Source organism: Carassius auratus, unplaced genomic scaffold (assembly GCF_003368295.1).
Source record: "Carassius auratus strain Wakin unplaced genomic scaffold, ASM336829v1 scaf_tig00004557, whole genome shotgun sequence".
Taxonomy (NCBI): Eukaryota; Metazoa; Chordata; class Actinopteri; order Cypriniformes; family Cyprinidae; genus Carassius; species Carassius auratus.
The window spans coordinates 625,369-645,195 of NW_020523604.1; the positions used below are offsets into that span (position 1 = coordinate 625,369).

The 19,827-nt window shown below is 37.5% G+C and overlaps 2 protein-coding genes across 4 annotated transcripts in view; one reads left to right on the forward strand and one right to left on the reverse strand.

The window, feature by feature from the left end:
* The first annotated feature begins 2,762 nt into the window (after positions 1-2,762).
* mipa (major intrinsic protein of lens fiber a) lies at positions 2,763-6,259 on the forward strand. The gene is made up of 4 exons (XM_026243900.1): positions 2,763-3,526; positions 3,735-3,899; positions 4,801-4,881; positions 4,980-6,259. Exons 1-4 carry the CDS (start codon positions 3,167-3,169, stop codon positions 5,163-5,165), a joined length of 792 nt encoding a protein of 263 aa, XP_026099685.1. The 5' UTR covers positions 2,763-3,166; the 3' UTR covers positions 5,166-6,259.
* Positions 6,260-6,919: 660 nt separating this feature from the next.
* stat6 (signal transducer and activator of transcription 6, interleukin-4 induced) overlaps positions 6,920-19,827 on the reverse strand; it is a 36,485-nt gene continuing 23,577 nt past the window's right edge. For 2 of the 3 annotated variants that reach the window (XM_026243896.1, XM_026243894.1), the window contains exons 8-21: positions 17,725-17,856; positions 17,395-17,571; positions 16,058-16,145; positions 15,812-15,934; positions 15,054-15,146; positions 14,742-14,945; positions 14,395-14,489; positions 14,152-14,285; positions 9,805-9,954; positions 9,582-9,642; positions 9,249-9,329; positions 9,135-9,155; positions 8,652-8,723; positions 6,920-8,555 (exon numbers count right to left, since the gene is read on the reverse strand). In XM_026243896.1, the coding sequence (XP_026099681.1) occupies positions 8,477-8,555; positions 8,652-8,723; positions 9,135-9,155; positions 9,249-9,329; positions 9,582-9,642; positions 9,805-9,954; positions 14,152-14,285; positions 14,395-14,489; positions 14,742-14,945; positions 15,054-15,146; positions 15,812-15,934; positions 16,058-16,145; positions 17,395-17,571; positions 17,725-17,856 (1,510 nt within the window). In that variant the 3' untranslated portion in view covers positions 6,920-8,476. The remainder of the gene's footprint in view (positions 8,556-8,651; positions 8,724-9,134; positions 9,156-9,248; positions 9,330-9,581; positions 9,643-9,804; positions 9,955-14,151; positions 14,286-14,394; positions 14,490-14,741; positions 14,946-15,053; positions 15,147-15,811; positions 15,935-16,057; positions 16,146-17,394; positions 17,572-17,724; positions 17,857-19,827) is intronic. The other variant, XM_026243895.1, reaches the window with a different exon arrangement.

The following is a 19,827-nucleotide window of genomic DNA, read 5'->3' on the forward strand; positions in this document are numbered from 1 at the left end:
GATGAGGGTTGTGTTGGAGTCAGCAGTCTGTGCTAGAGGTAATAGAAAAATCCTCACGCAAGCGGTTTTAAGCTATCTCTCTTCTGCAACAAAAGGCGGCTTATGGACACATGAGCAAGCAATGGTGTGGAGTAATCCTGCCCACAATGGACACACAAAAGTTGGTTACTCTGAGCCGACTTTGCAGAGTTAACACGACTCTTAACGCAACTAAAAACACCTGCTTCCAAGCAAATCCATATGGCCTTGTCAGTTATCTTGCCAAAAATGAAACTGGAGAGAGGCAATGACAGATATTTGATACCTAATTTATTTAGGAGGTGCTTGACCTTAAATTACCTTATTTAGGGTGAAGAACGATTGCCGATTCAAGAAAGATTACAATTCAATGTTGTTATTATCTGAAACTGTTTTTAAGCCTAGAATTAGTATAGAAAGAGTTAACACTTGCCTGGTAATTCTCACCTAAAATTCTTGACTAAACAAAATTAGAGTATGTTTTCCATGACTTATCCTTCAGATTAGTTATCATGCTCATTTCAGACAACAACCAAACCCCACCATAACAATTTTAATCAAAGAAGGCAACAGAAACTGTTGCTGCCAGCATTTTGGTTCATCCCAGATGAAAGAGCAAAAAACACAAGCGAAGCAGTATTCTTTCACTAGTCTATAGCTCACCATGATTGCCCAGAGAAGAGGCTCAGTGTTGCCCCCACCCCACTATCACCTCCTGCATCCAAACATGGATTTTCCAGAGCTTTATTGGGCCTCAGGCCAGCAGTCCTGCCAGCACACACAATGTAAAACTCTGCCTAATCAGTTCTGCACAGAACCAGCTGGATCTGTCCTGACCAGGGTAGGGGGCTGGAAATAATAATAACTAACACTTTGCATTCAGTATTTTGTTTTAGATAAAAGCATCTGCCTTCTATTAAATTATTTACATTATTATGTACATGTATGCATTTGCATGCACAATCATATCTAATATTTCATTTCATTCATTTATTATAGATTTTTCTTAATGTTTTACTAAAAGACCTATGGGTCAGTATCACTGTAGAGTGACTTTGGGTGTCCTGTACATAAATAACTTGTGCCATGACACCTTTAAAAATGACTATGAAAGGGTGTGTTATATTAGGCTAAATTTTTATATACATAACAAAAGCATTGGCACCTGGCTCTTTAGATACATTTTTAGTTTTGTGTAAAAGGATCTGTGTTATTTTGCTATGTCCCATGCACTGCTCATTCAATTTGAATGATAGTTGAATATTGTCAAATCATAAAATAAAAAAAAAATATCCTATTCATATTTTATTAAATAAGAGATTACTCAATTTGAGTGTATTGAAACTATAAACTATTTTTTATTTAATAAAAAATAAGAGTTTGTCCATGTCCCTTGAATGGTTGTCCCCCCTGTTGTATTGGGGAATCCGCTCCTTTAAGTAAAGGCCATCCCCTTCAGTGACATCAAGACTACAGATTTGTTTTTTGTCTCTTCAGTGGCTGAGGTGAATAAGTTACAAATTTTCTTCGTGTGAGTTTGCTAACTTGCCAAAGCTAAACATGTCCACCCTGTCGGCACAAAATATGCCAGAAGTGATTCGAATATAATATATTCAAAATATGTAAGTTGAAATATACCAAATTCTCCTGAACAACCAGACTAAACAGTTTGGTCAGCTAATATGCTAATTGAAGCTCAAAATTTCCACCCTATCGTTGTTAAAAAATTCATTTGTTGTTAATATTGCTAAAAAATAAAATGATATGGTGTGTGGGGGGGGGGGGGTATTTGTTAATGTGATTGAGGATGTAATTAATATATTATTTAATGTTATTATATAATTTGTTTAATAACCATTTATTAAAGGGACATCATACCTTTCAGAAAGTATAATTTGCATCTTATTATTGCAATGAAAACATATTTAAGAGTAATATATGTCCATGACAAGGTGGACATATCATATAGTTTATGCTTCGAATAATGGCCCTTAATTATCTGAAAAAGTCATTATCAAAAATGTGTGGGAGATCAGCTAATATTTCTATAGCACTTGAGTGTCCTCTATTTATGATATAACATAAAGCGAATGGGAAATTAAAACCAGTGTTTTGAGTATTGAGCGTTGAAAGGCACTCTGTGGTGATATTGACCCCTATATATTTTCTGTCCTGTGCATGTGGGGTGTCAGTTATGATTCATTACATCCGTGTGAGGCCTCCTTCTGTTGTACGAGAGGTATTGTTTCTTTGTGTCAGCACTTAATCCACACTGTGAAGGGGCCCTGGTGTTGTAGCCGGGGCTAGAGAAGAGACAGTTCCTAAACACTGTTTCCTATCGTGAGCTGGAGTGGGAAAGTTGTCCTCTGGGGCTGTACTTTGAAATGTCATCATATTCCCACATCTGATTAACATGCTAGTTCCCCTTTTGCTTCTTTTATGACCTTTCTCCTAAAGTTTGAGACAGGATTCATTTGTTATTTTTTTAGCAAAACAAAAGTTTTATGATTAGAAAAATTTCCCACCAAGTTGGTGTTTAACATTTTAACACCACTCAATTGCAAATTTGCAGGCAGTATTTTAAGCTTTAGTTTGACAACCATAAGCTAAAAGCGGGAGAGTAATGGGTAAAGATTTTTTTTTAATTTGATTTGTTGTATTGTCTGCAGCCCCCTCCCACAATTCTGCCAAAGGATTATAGTGTCACTGAGGGTCACAGTCGTTATAAATACCCCTCTGGCCTCTCGCTTTCCCATCAGAGAGGTTGAATGTCTGCTGGACATGCTCATCATTTGTCTATCCGTGTTCTTCTATTCAACATCATCTAGAACTTTTACATAGATGCAGACATCACCTGCCAGAATCACACTGAAGGTTTTATGACTAAAACCACAGGTTAGAAATCAATGGGACAGATGATTTCAGACTTGTGAACAAGGGCTGCTTTTGGCGCAAACTTTCTAGGTTTATAGAAGCATTTATGCTTGGTTTTTCATAGCTTCTACTCATTTTGTTTTTTGTGTCCATCCACAAAAAAGTCAAAGGGATCACATCCAAGAAGCTCTTTTTTTGGTTCTTTTGGAGGTTCTTCTCCCTCTCACACTCACATCCCTCCATTTCTTGGCATCGCCTCTGAGTTATCGCAGCCATGTGGGAGTTCCGGTCCATGTCTTTTTGGCGGGCTGTGTTTGCCGAGTTCTATGGCACCATGTTCTTTGTGTTTTTCGGGCTGGGATCAGCTCTGCGTTGGACCACCGGACCACACAACGTGCTCCAAGTTGCTTTCTGCTTCGGTCTGGCTGCTGCCACACTCATCCAGTCTATCGGTCACATCAGCGGCGGCCACATCAACCCGGCTGTCACGTTTGCCTACCTGATTGGCTCTCAGATGTCCCTGTTTCGTGCATTCTTCTACATCTGTGCTCAGTGCTTGGGAGCTCTAGCTGGAGCCGCTGTGCTGTATGGGGTCACGCCAAGCAATATGAGGGGCAATCTTGGCCTGAACACAGTAAGAGAGTGTATTTGTTTTAGTGAGCTCGTTAGATGAAATAATGGATCGTTAACTAGTGATGCAAAATGATTGAGCAATGCTTGAAACCATCAGGGGACCCGCTAAAGGAAGCCTACTTCACATAAATAAAAAAGTGGACAGTAAATGTATTTGGATAACTATTTTTACTGTCATTTGTAAAGTGTGTGTTTATATATGCTTTCAGCTTCAGCCAGGCATCAGTGTGGGAATGGCCACCACTATAGAGATATTCCTGACTCTGCAACTCGTGGTTGTGGTCTTCGCTGTGATGGATGAGAGGCGAAATGGTCGACTTGGGTCTGCTGCCCTGTCCATTGGCTTCTCAGTGCTTGTGGGCCACCTGCTGGGGGTAAGATCCCATTCAAAAGGCTTAAAATCAGTGGTTTTCTATTGGCCCTGATTTTACTAAGCAAAACAGCGCTAAAATGCCAACAAAAACTCTGCTGCAGAAGTTCTTCATATGAAATAGACTACGTAGAAAAACGTACTTGCCTAACATGTGGAACAGAAACAGTAGAGACATCAAGTAATTAGCTGTTTTAAATAAATAGTTCACCTAAAAGTGGAAATTTCATCATTTATTCACCATCATGACTTTATTCTGTCAGTGTCATTGGGGTCCAGGGTTGTTTTGTTACTTCTATTGTATGGACAAAAAATAGCAGAAATCCTTCAAAATATCTCCTTACGTGTTCTGCAGAAGTCGTCCAGGTTCGAAATGACATGTTGGTGAATAAATTATGACCATAACATTTTTCTCTTCAAGTAACAGATAAATACTAGATAAATAGAGTTTGTGTAATGAAATCTTTGAACATTTTCTCCCTTTTCAAAGTTAATAAGCCTATTTCAATTTTTTATTTATATAAACCCATATAGACCCACCAGTTAAAGAGTACTGACACTATTAGTTATGTAATGCTATTTTAAAAAGATTTTTTCTTGATAATTTTTTATTTATGGCAAAATGTAACTATATTATTGCCTGGCTCCTTATAAATTAGAACATCTATAAATCTGCATATATAAACATGACCAAGTTTGGTGTATATGTATATATATATATATATATATATATATATATATATATATATATATTAAATAGCACATCTCTACTGCTTCATTGCTTATATCATTATAAAAAAGAAACTACATTATCGACCAGTTCTAATCTGCTAAACTGCTTGGAAACAATGTGTATTGTGAAAAGTGCTATACAAATAAATTTGACTTGACATTAATCTCTGCAGATGTATTACACTGGAGCTGGAATGAACCCTGCCAGGTCTTTTGCCCCTGCTGTGCTTTTCAGGAACTTTATTAACCACTGGGTGAGGCAAATTTCCACTGTATTTAGATGAAGGCACATTTTGCTAACTAATTCATAGATGCAACTATTTTCTATCTGTTCTCTCTCACTTTCCGATAGGTGTACTGGGTGGGCCCTATGATCGGCAGCGCTATGGGTGCTCTGCTCTACGACTTCTTGCTCTTTCCCCGGATGCGCGGCCTGTCTGAGAGACTCGCTGTCCTCAAGGGCAACCGACCTCCCGAGGCTGAAGCCCAGCAGGAGACCCGAGGAGAGTCGATTGAGATCAAAACACAAGCCTTATAAACACTGCCAGGAAACTTTGGATCCCTGATGCGTCACATACATACGTACTATCATTTCTCACACCTCATCCTCACACACCTCTTACATACCAACAGAGTTTTCTGTAGGGAGAATCACACACAATTCCAAAGGCAATCGAGACACTATAACCTCTGCCCGAGGACTATGAATGAGGGTAAGAAGAGGACTTCCTGTTGAGGATTGCGCTCTGTACCGCCAGGTATAGGGAGCTAGATCAGGTGGCTAACGCCGCTCAGGGGCACCTCTGTCGTTTCTAGTCTACTAAGAGTGAAATACACTAGAAGTGGACTTCTGCATGCTTTCCAGTTTCACAGGGTTTAAATCTCTTTCATTTCAGTTCATTTTTTCTTTGATATTTCAGAGATGTGACACATGTACTATATTATTTGCATTATGCAACCGATTTCTTTACATTCTATTTACAGTCAACATTATTCAGTTGTGCGTGGTGTGTGTGTGTGTGTGTGTTTTCCGAGAGTTTTCAGTTTGGCTCTTTCATTTCCACCATTCGCCATGTGTTTGTATTCATGCAATGTTATTTTTTCTATCTCCAAAAATTGAACCTTGGTTTAGGTGGATGTTAATTCACGACTAAAACCTTTATAAATCCTTTGGGATTTTGGATCCCTCTTTGAGTCTGCTTTCAACTGTTGTATTGTTTAACCGTGCCTAATGGCCCAGCATGTGTTTCTTTAAAAGAAGCACAGTCACACCATCATTCATATAAAATAATAAACACGCAAAATGCAACTATTGTGATATCCTAACTTTTAGCTTTTACCTGATAAAAGCACTTAATTTTCTTCCCATTGTGTGATTTACAAAACTTCTAGAGTCTATACTTCCAAAAGTATTATGGAGTACTTTTTATCTGATTCATACAGTTTCAGGCATTTTCATTGAACTTTTTCTGCCATAAATGCATGCATAGATGTCTTGTTTAGATTAGGGGCTTTGACATTATTTTTGTGTAAATAGCTAACCTAGAGAAAAGCAATAATTTGTCTCAATCAAGAGAATATACAGTATGTGTAATTCATTGTAAAATAAATTAAGCCACTAATGTGAGCAGACCTGGTTCCAAACATCATAGACATATTATGATACAATGGCTATTCCTGTTTTACACAGTTGAAGAGGGCTTTGCGAAGGTAATTCAGTCAACTCTTTTTGTTGGATTAGATGATTGCTGAGCGACTGGGATGTTCTTGTAGCATTTGGATCTGATGGAATGAAAACATCCACCCTGTCCCTTTCTGCACTCTTTCCACTAGTGTCCTCTTATCTGAAGGGAGACCAGAGTCACATGAAAGGTCTTCAAACCTCACCATTTTGCTCTGTAAGCAAACTTTTATTTAAACCATTTAATTAAATGGACTCTCTACATATGAACATCAGGGTTTACGTGAAAATCAGACATCATAGTGTTCTCAAAGTCTTGTGTAAATTGTAAAGATTAGCTTTTTTAATTTCAAATGTTAAAGCTGGTCGAGTATAATCATTTTAAGTTAGTGAATGTCTTTTATTTGGTAGTTTTTTATTTCGATGAGGACTATGGAGTGTGAAATAATGCCACATTGCTTAAATATCATCAACAATAGTCATTTTTTATCATCTCTAAATTAACACTTACATTTGTTAATTGCCATATAACCTTTTTTTAATCTATTGAAATGTGTGAGAATCATATATTCTGGACAAATCCTTAACTATTTAATACGCAGGCAAGGGAATCTGTCATAAATGGATTTTGACTTTATTAATCAGATTTAAAACTTTGAAATATGAACATTTCTCTCTTTTCTTTTCTGCTTCTCAATCTCAGATCTCATACCTGCTTTACATATTTGGTCACATGTATTAAAAAAAGAAAAATGGCAACTTTTACATTTTTCATTGACAAATGCATAAGTGCTTTACACTTCTCTGTGGCTGGAAACAGAAATATGACGAGATTTCCGGTTATCGATCAGGCAGGTGCATATCTAGCTCATTCATCAGTTAGTGCTACAGAAAGAACATCTGAATAGACAACAGAAACACAACTCTGTGGAACTTCCCTTCTAGACTAAATACATACAGACAGTTACTCATTACACCTTTGAATAATATCCCATTCGATATACTTTCATATTCTAAGCACTTAGATGAAAGCTTTATATTTTACAAGATATAGAACAGTATTTGTTGGACGGCAAAAATCACAGTTTACAGAATAGAAACTGTATATTACATTTCCATTTCAAGAGCGTTGACGACTTGTAGCACTAAAGATTAAGCACAGAAAAGGTGCACACAGAACACTGTAGAGTAAACAGGAACAGTATTGTCTACATCTGACATAAAACATTACTGTTATTTTGTGCACATGATATGTATTTTACATGATTTATACTCATCAATGATGTAAAGAGAGGTTTGCAGGCCTGCAGCTGAAGGAACAAATGATAAATGACAGAGTAAAGCAAAACTCACTAGTGATGTAATTTTAAAAACTTTAATTTTAGCATTAATGGCCAAACCTGACTGTAGAGTGTAGATGAATACTGAATATTGAATATGCAATCACACACAAGTCATGCAAATCCCACAACCGAATATGGCACAAAACATATTATTTCTAAAAGGTCTAAAAGTATCATTGTCTGTCTGTGCACACAATACATTGCATTAAGGACATTGAGAGTAAAATGTCACTAATCTACTCTGGTCCCTGGATATGTTTTTCTGCATCAGATTTAAAGGGAAAAAATCTTCTGGCAGACAAAAATGTGTATTATGTTCAATCTATTTGGTCTCTCTTGATAAAACCACCTGATAGCAAATAATTTCCTGTTCCACTTGTCAGTTATAATGCTACTTTCAAGAGCAGTCATAAGACCGAAACAGGGAACCACTTGTGTGTTTATGTGCTGCATTCTAATAAGACTCTTAAGCCAGAGGTTCACCTTCTCATAGAAATTTCATTCAAATCTTGCTAGCAAGCATTCACTGTGATTGAGTGAAACACACTGTTTCTTTAAACTGCATGTTTAGTGTGTTTATGCAAGAGAAAGCGAATGTGACGTCAAGATGAAAACAATCCATGTGATAAAAACACCCACCACCCAATGATTCATGGAAATTAATTTAAGAAAAGTGCATTACTACTTATACACTTGTTATGGGAAAAATGGGTAATGTGTCCCTTGGGATGTGCGAGTTGTGCTGGATGTCCTTAGAGCACCAAGCCATCCAAAAGCCTTTGTCCAAGAAGAACTGTGGGCCTGTACCTCTAATGAAGATCTTTGTTAGTCTTTTTGACAAATTGATGACAAAATTCCCTCCAGTGCTTCCATGTCTATTTCTTCACTTGAGGGAGCTTGTGGCCTGTTAAAAGATAAACAAAGTTGATGGACAGAAAGTGAAGCTGATACATCAAATATACCCTAATTTACAGGAAACCTTACTGTGGCTGTGACTCACATGGGTGATTGGAAGAGTGGTCCTTGAACAGGTATTTGCTCTGGCATATATGGGGGTGTAGATTGAGGAAGTCTGGGAAAGGGCAACAGAATCACAATAGTCAGTGGTTAAACAGTCATTTATCCGGGTGCAATTGCTCTGTACTGAATTCTAGTGAACTGCCTTCCTACTATAGAGAGCCAACTCAAACTATGCTAGCACATGTGGCCCCAGTGGTTAAGCCACTTCCAGGATGGAAAACATACTTGAGGCTTGGAATATTGGAATCTTAGCTTAGCGACATGTGCTAATGTCTGACTTTACTGGAATCAGCAACTAGTGTCAACTTGTAGAACATTGTCTCGTGTACTTAATGTGCCATTTATCAATGTTTCAAGAAACTATGTTGGTTAGGATGTTGCCTCAAGTAGTGCATAGTGCATCTCCTGTCCTACTTTTTCCATATGAGCATATTTACCATATATAAATTATAATTGTACTTACGGGGAGAACATTTCCTGTCTTCTGTGGAGGGAAAAGACGTTTTTTATATAACACATAATAAAGACTTGTAAAATACTGTGACAGTGTGACTTAAATAATGATTAATATGTTTACCCATAGACACTCATAGGTTGCCCAAATATATCCATAGGAGTGTCAGGTGGTATGCTGGCGGTGGAGGAACCCTGGTCTCCTCTGAACATCAAAAGATAAAATACAATTATGTTACAGACATTGTCAATGACTAGAATACATTTTCCTGTCATACTCAATGTAGAAACAATTATTTTTATATACCCCGAGTTATTTTAACATAACTGCTCTGTGTGTTAATAAAATTATGCTTTAGTATATAATATCTTCAAGGTTTCTTAATTAATACCTCAGGGTAAATTTAATGACATCTTGAAAAGTGATATCAATTTACAGCAAAATAATTGCACTTACGGATTGACTACTGTTGTTAGTTTGAATGGCAGGTATCCATCAGGATTAGGGGGAGAAGGTACTGTTTCAGGACACAAGAAAACATATGCATCATTTTTTTTATGTTTTTCTTATATTTAGCACAAAATACATCTTATTTTTTAATATTACATCAAATTACAGATTAAACCCTTAGTGAAACCTCAGTATACAGCCACCGTCTTTTAAAGATCTGGTTACATACCTGTAAAGAATTTCTTAAATACTTCATCCTTTGGTAAGTCTGGATACACGTGAGTGATGCAGATAATGTCCCGTATGCGGTCGCCAAGGCCAGCTGAGTCCAGATCCTTCTTGGTGAAGGGTTGGATATTCTGGATTTTTCTGCCTCCATCTGAGAAGAAAAGAGTGACACAGAACAAACATTTTACTGCAAATCCTCAGTGGATCAATACATTTGAATTAATCTTACTGACCTATATTACATGGACATATATAAATCTGACTATAATAAAAAATAATAAATAAACTTAAGGTAAGAGAAACCTTTTCCTTACTCCAAAAGCTCTTTAAAGGTGTCAGGACACAAGAAATCTAATTTGCTTTTATCTTTTGGCATTTAAGAGATCTTTATACCATTAAAACATCCTGCAAGTTTCATAGCTTAAAATGTCCTCGTCATTATAAACAAAGCATTTATTTAATCGAGCTACAAAAATGACTCGTTTTGATCGGAGTTGTCAGATGACATTGTCTAAACACTGTCTCCAGAGCAAGACTTTGACGAACAGTCATCTTCTCAGGCCCCGCCAACAGAGTTCAGTCGCTTAACAGCTGACACATGATTACATTAAATAGGAGTGATGTGTTGCATCAAAAGCAAATTGAAATTACAATCACTGCTGCTATATTGTCTAAACTGGATATAGTATACAGATGTGCTTTCGCTTTCTGACACAGTCCACACAGTTAAGTCTGTCATCAATAGGACAAATGGAGTGAAAGAATTTCATTCTTTTAACAGATATCAGAATAATCCAAGCATTAGGAACAAGTGGGTAGTTTATCTTTAATGACAACCCGGATCATGTCAGAGCATTTTGTTTTGCATCTTTGCCAAGGGGTGCCTCGATCAGGGAGTACCACAACCAGAAATGGATCAACTCTGACTAAGCAAAGAGGTCCACCTGTGCCAAACCAACTCCAAATCAGCTGAACAGTTTGGGGGTGAAGCATCCACTCGCCCCTGAGTGAGACCTGTCGCAAGAGGAGATCCGCTACACTATTGAGCTTGCCCGGGATATGAGTGGCATGCAGAGACCTGAGTCTGTGCTTGCTCCAAAGTAAGAGATGGTGGGCGAGTTGTGACATGCAATGGGAGCGAACACCATTCTGGTGGTTGATGTATGCAACCGTTGATGTGCTTTCTGTCCAGACCAACACATGCTTGCCTTAGATTAAAGGTCATAACCTCTACAAGGCCGAAAACACTGTCAACAACTCCAGACAACTGATATGCCCAATGCAGCCGAGGGCCTGTCCAGACCCCTGATGCTGAATGTCCGTTGCACATGGCACCCCAGCCTGTACTGGAAGCTTCTGTTGTAACAACAATGTGTCTGGACACCTGTTCTAGGGGCACTCCTGCCCATAGAAAAGACATATCCTCCCAAGGACCAAAGGTACAGTGATACAATGGTGTGATGTTCACACAGTGTGAGCCATGACGGCATCTTTAGTCTCGGGTATGAAGCCATTGCTGAAGCAGTCTCATATGCATCAGTCCCAGTGGTGTGTCCATGACTGAGGACACCATATGCCCCAGGAGCCTCTGAAAGTTTTTGAGAGGGCCATCAAGCATTTCAACACCAACTGAGCATGATCCTGAGAGAGGTGTACAGTCATTGTAACAGAGTCCAATTCTGCACAGAAAAAAAATAATCTGCACAGGGGAGAGATTGCTCTTTTCCCAGTTGACTCGAAGCCCCATTCAGGCTAGGTGGTCAAGGACCATGTCCCTGTGTGCGCAAACCAATTTTTGTGAGTGAGCTAGGATCAGCCAGTTGTCGAGTTAATTGAGAAGGCGAATGCCCACTTCCCGAAGATGGGCAAGGGCAGCCTCCACAATCTTTGTAAAGATGCGAGGAGACAGGGACAGCCCGAAGGGGAAGAACTTTGTACTGATATGCCCATCCTTCAAAGGCAAACCGAGGAAATGGCCTGTGCCTTGGTAGGATTGAAACATGAAAGCACACATCCTTCAGGTCTGTTGCCATAAACCAAGTGCTTGAGCATTAACATTCTGAATGGAAGCTCAGAATGCACATCGCAACATGCCAATGAGAAGTGCCTCATAAGTGGGGCAAGATCCATCCACCAGTGCTGCCTTAGCGAGAGTACGGCCTAAATGCTGAATACAACGCTCCTGCCAGTCGCCTTACGAAACGTGCCACATGCAAACAGAAACACACAAGAAACGATGTATTCGGTGCCAAAAAAAGAGAAAGAGTGAGCAGATACCATGCTGGCCTATTTACACCTGGATGTCCGGGGCGTGGCCACCTATGCAAATTCGGCAAACCCAATTTCACTGGCCTTTTCACAAAGATGTCAGAGGTGTTGGACCTCCCAAGAGCGACGCCTAGTGTCGTACTCTCGACCATACTTCGGTGTGAAAGGAATTAAGTAAACTTTATTAACATTAAAGATAAACCTTAAAGGGGGGTTGAAATGCTATTTCATGCATACTGAGTTTTTTACACTGTTAAAGAGTTAGATTCCCATGCTAAACATGGACAAAGTTTCAAAAATTAAGTTGTACGTTTGAAGGAGTATTTTTGTTCCAAAAAAACCTCTTCCGGTTTGTCACAAGTTTCGAAAAGTTTTTTTCGAGTATGGCTCTGTGTGACGTTAGATGGAGCGGAATTTCCTTACATGGGTCCTAAGTGCACGCTCTTCTGCCGGAAGAGCACGCGCTCCCGTATAGCAGAGCAGAGAGAGGCTGAGCACAGCCTGATCAGAGCGAGAGCGTCGCGAAAAGTCACAAAAGGAGTGTGTTTTTGGTTGCCAGGGCAAGACAAGCCTGCACAGATTACCAAAAGAGAAATAGCATTAAGGGACCAGTGGATGGAGTTTATTTTTACAGAGCATCAACGGAGTTGTGCAAGTGTTTTTGTTTGTTCCCTGCATTTCGGATTGCACATCGTTTATTTCTTAAGGATAATGCAGTCCCAACGGAAAAGGGTCACGATTGTGTGTTGGAACCACATGCGGTGAGTAAAACTGCTTCAAATATCTCTGTGTTGTTAACTTAGCTATCAGCGCGTAAGCACATCAAGTAAACAACATGCGATGTTGTCATCAAACTGCACTTTCCATATGTACAGCTTAAAAAAAAAAAAAGACGACATAAAGTGGAACTTAGTCATTTTCCAAAACCGCTAAGCAAATATATACAGTTTCAGTACATACCACATAGCACACCGCCTTCGCTGATGCTGCTCTTGTTAAATTTCAGCCTCTGGATCTGTGTCACAGCTTCCACATGCTCTCAACTCAAAAGCCTACTGGCGCTAGCGATTCTTTAGCTCCGCCCACAAGTCACGCCTCTAGGCGCTCGTGTTTTTCCGGGAAAAATCGGTACAGACTATCTTTCTCTTATAAATATAATAAAAATAAAGACTTTTTGGAGTTATGAAGGATGCAGTACTACTCTATAGGTACTCAAGATTAACAGGATATTGAGTGAAAACGAGCATTTCACCCCCCCTTTAAGAAACATTAAAACTAAAAATCTATGTCATGAACCCATTAAAATTAACTTTCTTTGTTCCATAACTGTTTAAGATACATACAGACAAACTGTATATATCATCATTCAAAATTTTGGGAGTCAGTAAGATTTTTTTATTTAATTAATTATTTTATTTAGCAAGGAAATTTAAATTCATCAAAGGTGACAATGTTTTTACATTGTTAAAGAACTTCATTTAAAATAAATGACTTTTTTATTTAGAACTTTCTATTCATCAAAGAATCCTGAAATATATATCACGGTTTCCACAAAAATATTAAGCAGCACAGCTATTTTCAGAAATGTTTCTTGAGCAGCAAATCAACTTAGAATGATTTCTGAAGGATTATGGGACACTGAATACTGGAGTAATGGCTGCTGAAAATTCAGCTTTGTCATCACAGGAATACATTATATTTGAAAAAATATATTAAAATAGAAACAGTTATTTTAAAGTTGCAATGAAAGAAGTAGCAAATGGTCCAAGTGTAACAGTCTATTGAAAAATAAAAAATGTAGGGCAGGGACTATGGTCTATGCATCGAATATCGATTGGATTTTGAGACATTGGTATTGCATTGAAAAATGGATGAAGATAAACCCAAAATGATCCTTTATACGTCACCAGACATTTACAAGACATTTACATTTCATGCCAACTTTAATTAGTCATAATATTTCTCACTATTACTACCAATAAATGCAGTCTTGGTAAGAAAAATAAACTTATAATTTCCCAATTCCAAACTTGTGAACAATAGTGCATCATGCACAGTAGTATAAATATTTGATACTTACTTTCAGCGGGACCCACATAAGCGATGGTGATGCCACCAATCTCTGAGTCACTAAAGCGCAAAAGAAAGGTGCCACTGGGTTTGTTTTGCAGGATGACATGGAGATGCTGTTTTCCAATGAAGCCAAAGATGAGTCTAGAGGGGGAATCAGAGACAAATATCTAGTTCTCATCATTTCTTTACTGCTCAAGTCTTTTGAAGTTCTCTATAAAGTGAATAACAAACTGCGGAACTGGAACTGTACCCATCAGTCCAATAGTCTCTCAGACATTTCTTTGTAAGATCCATCACCCCTTCAAACCACTGCCAGAAGGTGAAGTTTCGACCAGGCAGAACTTCCTGTGTTAAAACAGACACAGAAATAATCATTCACACTATTTTGCAAGTCAAACCCTTAGTGAATGTTACGTTAATTGCGCTAGGGTCTCTATAAACATATTTTTACAGGTCTTGAGACATGGACATTTTTTATAAATTGCAATGAATTTAAAGACACAACAGTATGTAAATGTTATGCTACTAGTCAGCTGTTACACAACACATGCTCATAATATTGTATATTAATGCACAACAAATGCATGTTAGTGGTACCTTGTTGAACTGAGCCCAGGACACTGGCATATTGCTTAAATCTTCAGAGATGTCTGGTTGGTCAAAGATCTTCTGGGCGAGAAAGTGAAGATTGTATCTGTCCAAGCACCGGTGCGTCTGCACTTCAGACATGAACTTACTGCTAAGAGCTTCACACATCTGCTTCCAGGGCACACGATCCGGAACGACGAAAGGTATCCTGTTCTGAAATCATCACAGCAGAGAGCACACATCGCCGACTTGTTTACAAAACACTGAAAATGGTCGTCAACAGGAAAAAGAGGTGTGATGGGGTCTTTCCACGTTACTCACAGGTTCAGAAAAGGCACAGTCCCATATGATGGTTGCCATAGCATTGATTTCCTGACTACCATGTACAATTACAACCACAGGAAGAGAGATTGCCTGTAGGATGAAGAAGCCAATGAGTTACAGTTGTAAAAATTACTACACACCAACATTCACAATTTCTATGCGATAGTCCCTCCAGGATTTTGCAGTTGCTGAATTCAGTGCAAACTCTGCATTATTTATGGCAATTTTCTGGTAAATAAAAGTTACCTTAGGGGGATGTCAACTCATTATAATCCATAATTCAGAATCAAAACAAATAAATCAATACATGCTCAACTGTCTTGTTGCTGTGCTGCAGTAAATGCCTTCATAAAGTGAGCAGGGATGGAATGACCATATGGAACACTGAGACTTAATCATAGTCAGGTTTGTACACGAGTGTTTAAAAGGAAATAAAAGTTTAAATATTTCATATTTTCAAGTGTTTTTTTATCATAGTGGCATCATCAGGTTTCTATACAAAAGTTTAACAGGAAATAAAAGTTACAAAATGTGCAACGGAGAGGGTAATGTTACATATATCACTGCAAAACGAATTGTGTACATAATTTTGTCAAATTCAGTCACTTTGGGTGACAAAAAAATCATTTAAAAAAGTTCTGTAAATGAATTTAATATTTTCAATATAATGACATCTAATTAAACTGCATGTCCTGATGACTAAATAATCAACTGAACCAATCCACTGGATTAAAACAAATGAGTAAAGCAGGCACCTGAATGCTATAAGGGCTCTCACAGCCCGTGATGGTTATTTCTGTGGTAAACAACAAAGCAAACTTTTCCTCCGTCACTGACTCAGAGCCCTTCCTGTCAGCTCGTTTGATCCTTCTTATGGACTAAAGAGGAAGAAACACATTTTATTAAAGCGATAGCATTCTTGAAACCATTAAGGTAACATGACAATATTGGGATGTATCAAAAATCAACATTCTCAAAGAGCTGTTTGTGGCAAGACCCACCATGTTTCTAAAGGTAGCACATGTGCTCTTGCTTGAAGTGTTGTGCTCTAATATGGCTGTGCTGTTGATAAGTTCTCCTACATTTTCACTAAGTGGAGAAAAATAGAGAGAACGATTATGAAACATTTGCATATTTTATAAGTGCATGTGAGACCTCTAAAATGTTGCATCGCCACTGTATGGTTAACAGCTCAACTGAAACCCTGATTCTGTTTGCTTATCTTGTTGTGCCTCCACTTCCTCTTTATGTCTGAGAACAGCAACAAAGGTTGTCAAATGTATGACATGTATAAAAGCTTGTACAGGCAGATTTCAACACGAGGCGCATAAGTGGAATTACAACATAACGACACTTAAGTTGTAGATCAAAGATGATATTGCACACATGCAGCATTCTTCAGCATCATATTTCATGTTCAACTTTGGTTTCTTTGGCATGTAATTGTAAAATGACTTTTAATCTGAGTTAAAAGATAATCAATTCAATATTTCATCACCATCAAAAGTGCATAAGTGAAAAACACTTTGCAATTGTTTGTTTATGATATACAGTCTATAAAACAGTCTATGAACTAACAATGCACAATACAGCATTTGTTAATTGTTAACAAATGTTAATCATCAATAAATCAATATTAATTTACAAAAACACTATTGTTCACTGTTAATATGTTTGTTCATAAGTTAATAAATTAATTTATATTTATCTTGAAATGTTTAAAAATTTTAATTTAAAATCTGTAAGTATACACTACCTTTCAATAGTTTGATTAAAATGTAAGAAATATTGTGAAATATTATAGTAATACTCTTTTTTAAATGTGATTTATTTATCTGTGATGGCAAAGCTGGATTTTTTTCCTTTAGAAATCTTTTTAATATGCTGATTTGATCAAAGTTGAAAACATCATGCTGCTAAATATTTTAGTGGAAACTGAGATTTAGTTAGGCTTATTATATGAATATAAAGAACAGCATTAATTTGAAATAGACTTTTTGTAACATTATAAATGAATTTACTTTTGATCAATGTAATTCATCTTTGCTGAATGCGGTAGTGTGTGTAAAAATGAACATTTATTATAATTTATTTGTATTAATAAAAATCTGTAAGAGTATTGATTCAAGATACCTAATGCATTTTTGCAAAACACCTTTTTTAACTTTATTGCAAAGTGATTTTAATCAAACCATTATTACAAAAAATATTAAATAATTTTTTTATATATAATTTATTGTTTTGACAATATAAAATAAATGTTTTTTTTTTTCCTGAAAATATGCTACTTAATAGAGACTTGTATATGCATATTAAAAAACAACAACAGCATGCTTACTTGTGTACAACACCTTGTTGACCCAGGTTTCTCGCTTGAGCCTCAGTAATAATCTGAGCCTTCAACAGGACAGGTTTGCCGGGGGCCATCTTCTCTCCGAGCAGATACCGTACAGTGGTGGAAAACTTGGATTGGGTTTTGATGACCTGGGGAGGCTGCTTATCTACTACCAATGAACTGAGTTGCCAAGACAAAAAAGTACATTATCAGAAAGCCAGAAGAAAAAGCACTGACATTTTTCAAATGATTGCATAATCATCTGTTGTGATTGCATGATGTCTAAGTATGTTGCAATATTATCTTTCTCAGATCTGAAATAGGCCTGCATACCTCTGTATGAGAGTCTGGAGCAGATGTGCCAGGCTTTCCTGCAATTTGTGAAACTCAGCCCCTCCGTGGTCTCGGTTCACCAACATGAGCTCCTGCCTCAGGTTACCATTCACTATAAGCAACTGCTCACACCTGCCAACGAAAAAATGAAAAAAAGAGAATGTGGAAGACATTTAGCCAAAAAGGTTGCATGACATGCATGACATCAAAAGTGTGAATTAAATCAGTCAAAGCAGTACAAAATATGCTCCACAGTACATTAAATATGATTGCAGTTGCAGAAAGGATCAACAAAGGTAGTGCCGCAATTAGTTTAATTATTGTTTGTCAGTCTGCTGAAATTCAAGAGCCACAAACCTAACTGTCAAACAATGAAGATAAGCCTGTTGAGTTTTTAAAAGAAACATGTTTTAACCCTCCTCTTGTGCTCAAAAACAACTTTTGTGAATGGGTTCAAAATCCCCATATCTATTGTAGTTCGTCAGAGACTTTCAAATATAACATTTGTAAGAAATGTAATAATTCCTATCTATTTTTATTGTGTTATTTCTATTCTATTATATAAATACAGTATATAATAAAAAGTTATCTGTTTTTGCAAATAAACTCTTCATATATATATATAAGGGATGTAACAGTAAAAGTATTCGTCCCGAACTGTCACGGTATGGACGTCACGGTTTGATTCATGAAGTTGGACGACGAATACAGTCAGTCACAGGTGATCAATCCAAATCCAAATTCAATGAAACACTAACCGTCAAAACAGGAAAGAGCAGAAGAAGAGACGATCTACGCACCAGCCCAAAACTAGAACAGTGAGTTCAGATAGCATGCTGACTATAAATCAGATTTTAGTTTTATTTTGGCTGATCTCTATTCCATAATTGCACACAAACTGCATTGCAATCTTTTCCCAAAATGTAATCTGTGTGTAATTTTTATGAGGTCTGTAAAGAGGAGAAAATACTATATCCGGCTCACTGTTCACGATGCTCAAAATTTAGGAAGACAAATATGTGGGGGTTTATATGAATGTATCTCTGAGAGGAACTAAAGTCCCTTTAAGACAAGTCATGTCACTTGGCGGCCATCTTTGAAATGCCCCTCGGGCATGCAAGTGCAACTCTTATCTCTTTGAAAGAGGAAACATCAAGTTCTCCAAAACTTTTCACCAAGCTTACAATTAAATTTCATATCTGAAATCAACAAAAGAAATCTGACAACAACTGTCATAAATGTTGTTTATTTTCCACAAATAGCGTTATAAAAAGCTTATTTTTATGGTTAAGGTCAGCCAGTGCGCATGCGCAGTCCTCAAGCACACATCTCGAAATGCTGACTGTTTCTATATGGTACATGTCTTGGGTATTCTATAGTCTTGGTGGAACTGACCATTTTCAGAAATACTTCAGTAGCATTTTCTTTTCCTCTTACTGCCATAATATAAAATCTAATTCAAATCAAAAACAACTGTTCATGCTACAGTATGCGTGTCTTTAAAAAAAAAAAAATTATAATAATAATTTCCTGTTATACCGAATTCATATCGAACTGTGACTCCAAAACCAAGGTACGTACCGATCCGTGATTTCTGTGTACTATTACATCCCTTATATATACAGTACAGATCAAAAGTTTGGACACATCTTCTCATTCAAAGAGTTTTCTTTATTTTCATGACTATGAAAATTGTAGAGTCTGAAGTCATCAAGGGCTATTTGACCAAGAAGGAGAGTGATGGGGCGCTGCGCCAGATGACCTGGCCTCCACAGTCACCGGACCTGAACCCAATCGAGATGGTTTAGGGGTGAGCTGGACCGCAGACAGAAGGCAAAAGGGCCAACAAGTGCTAAGCATCTCTCGGGGAACTCCTTCAAGACTGTTGGAAGACCATTTCAGGTGACTACCTCTTGAAGCTCATCAAGAGAATGCCAAGAGTGTGCAAAGCAGTAATCAAAGCAAAAGGTGGCTACTTTGAAGAACCTACAATATGACATTTTCAGTTGTTTCACACTTTTTTGTTATGTAAATAATTCCACATGTGTTAATTCATAGTTTTGATGCCTTCAGTGTGACTCTACAATTTTCAGTCATTAAAAT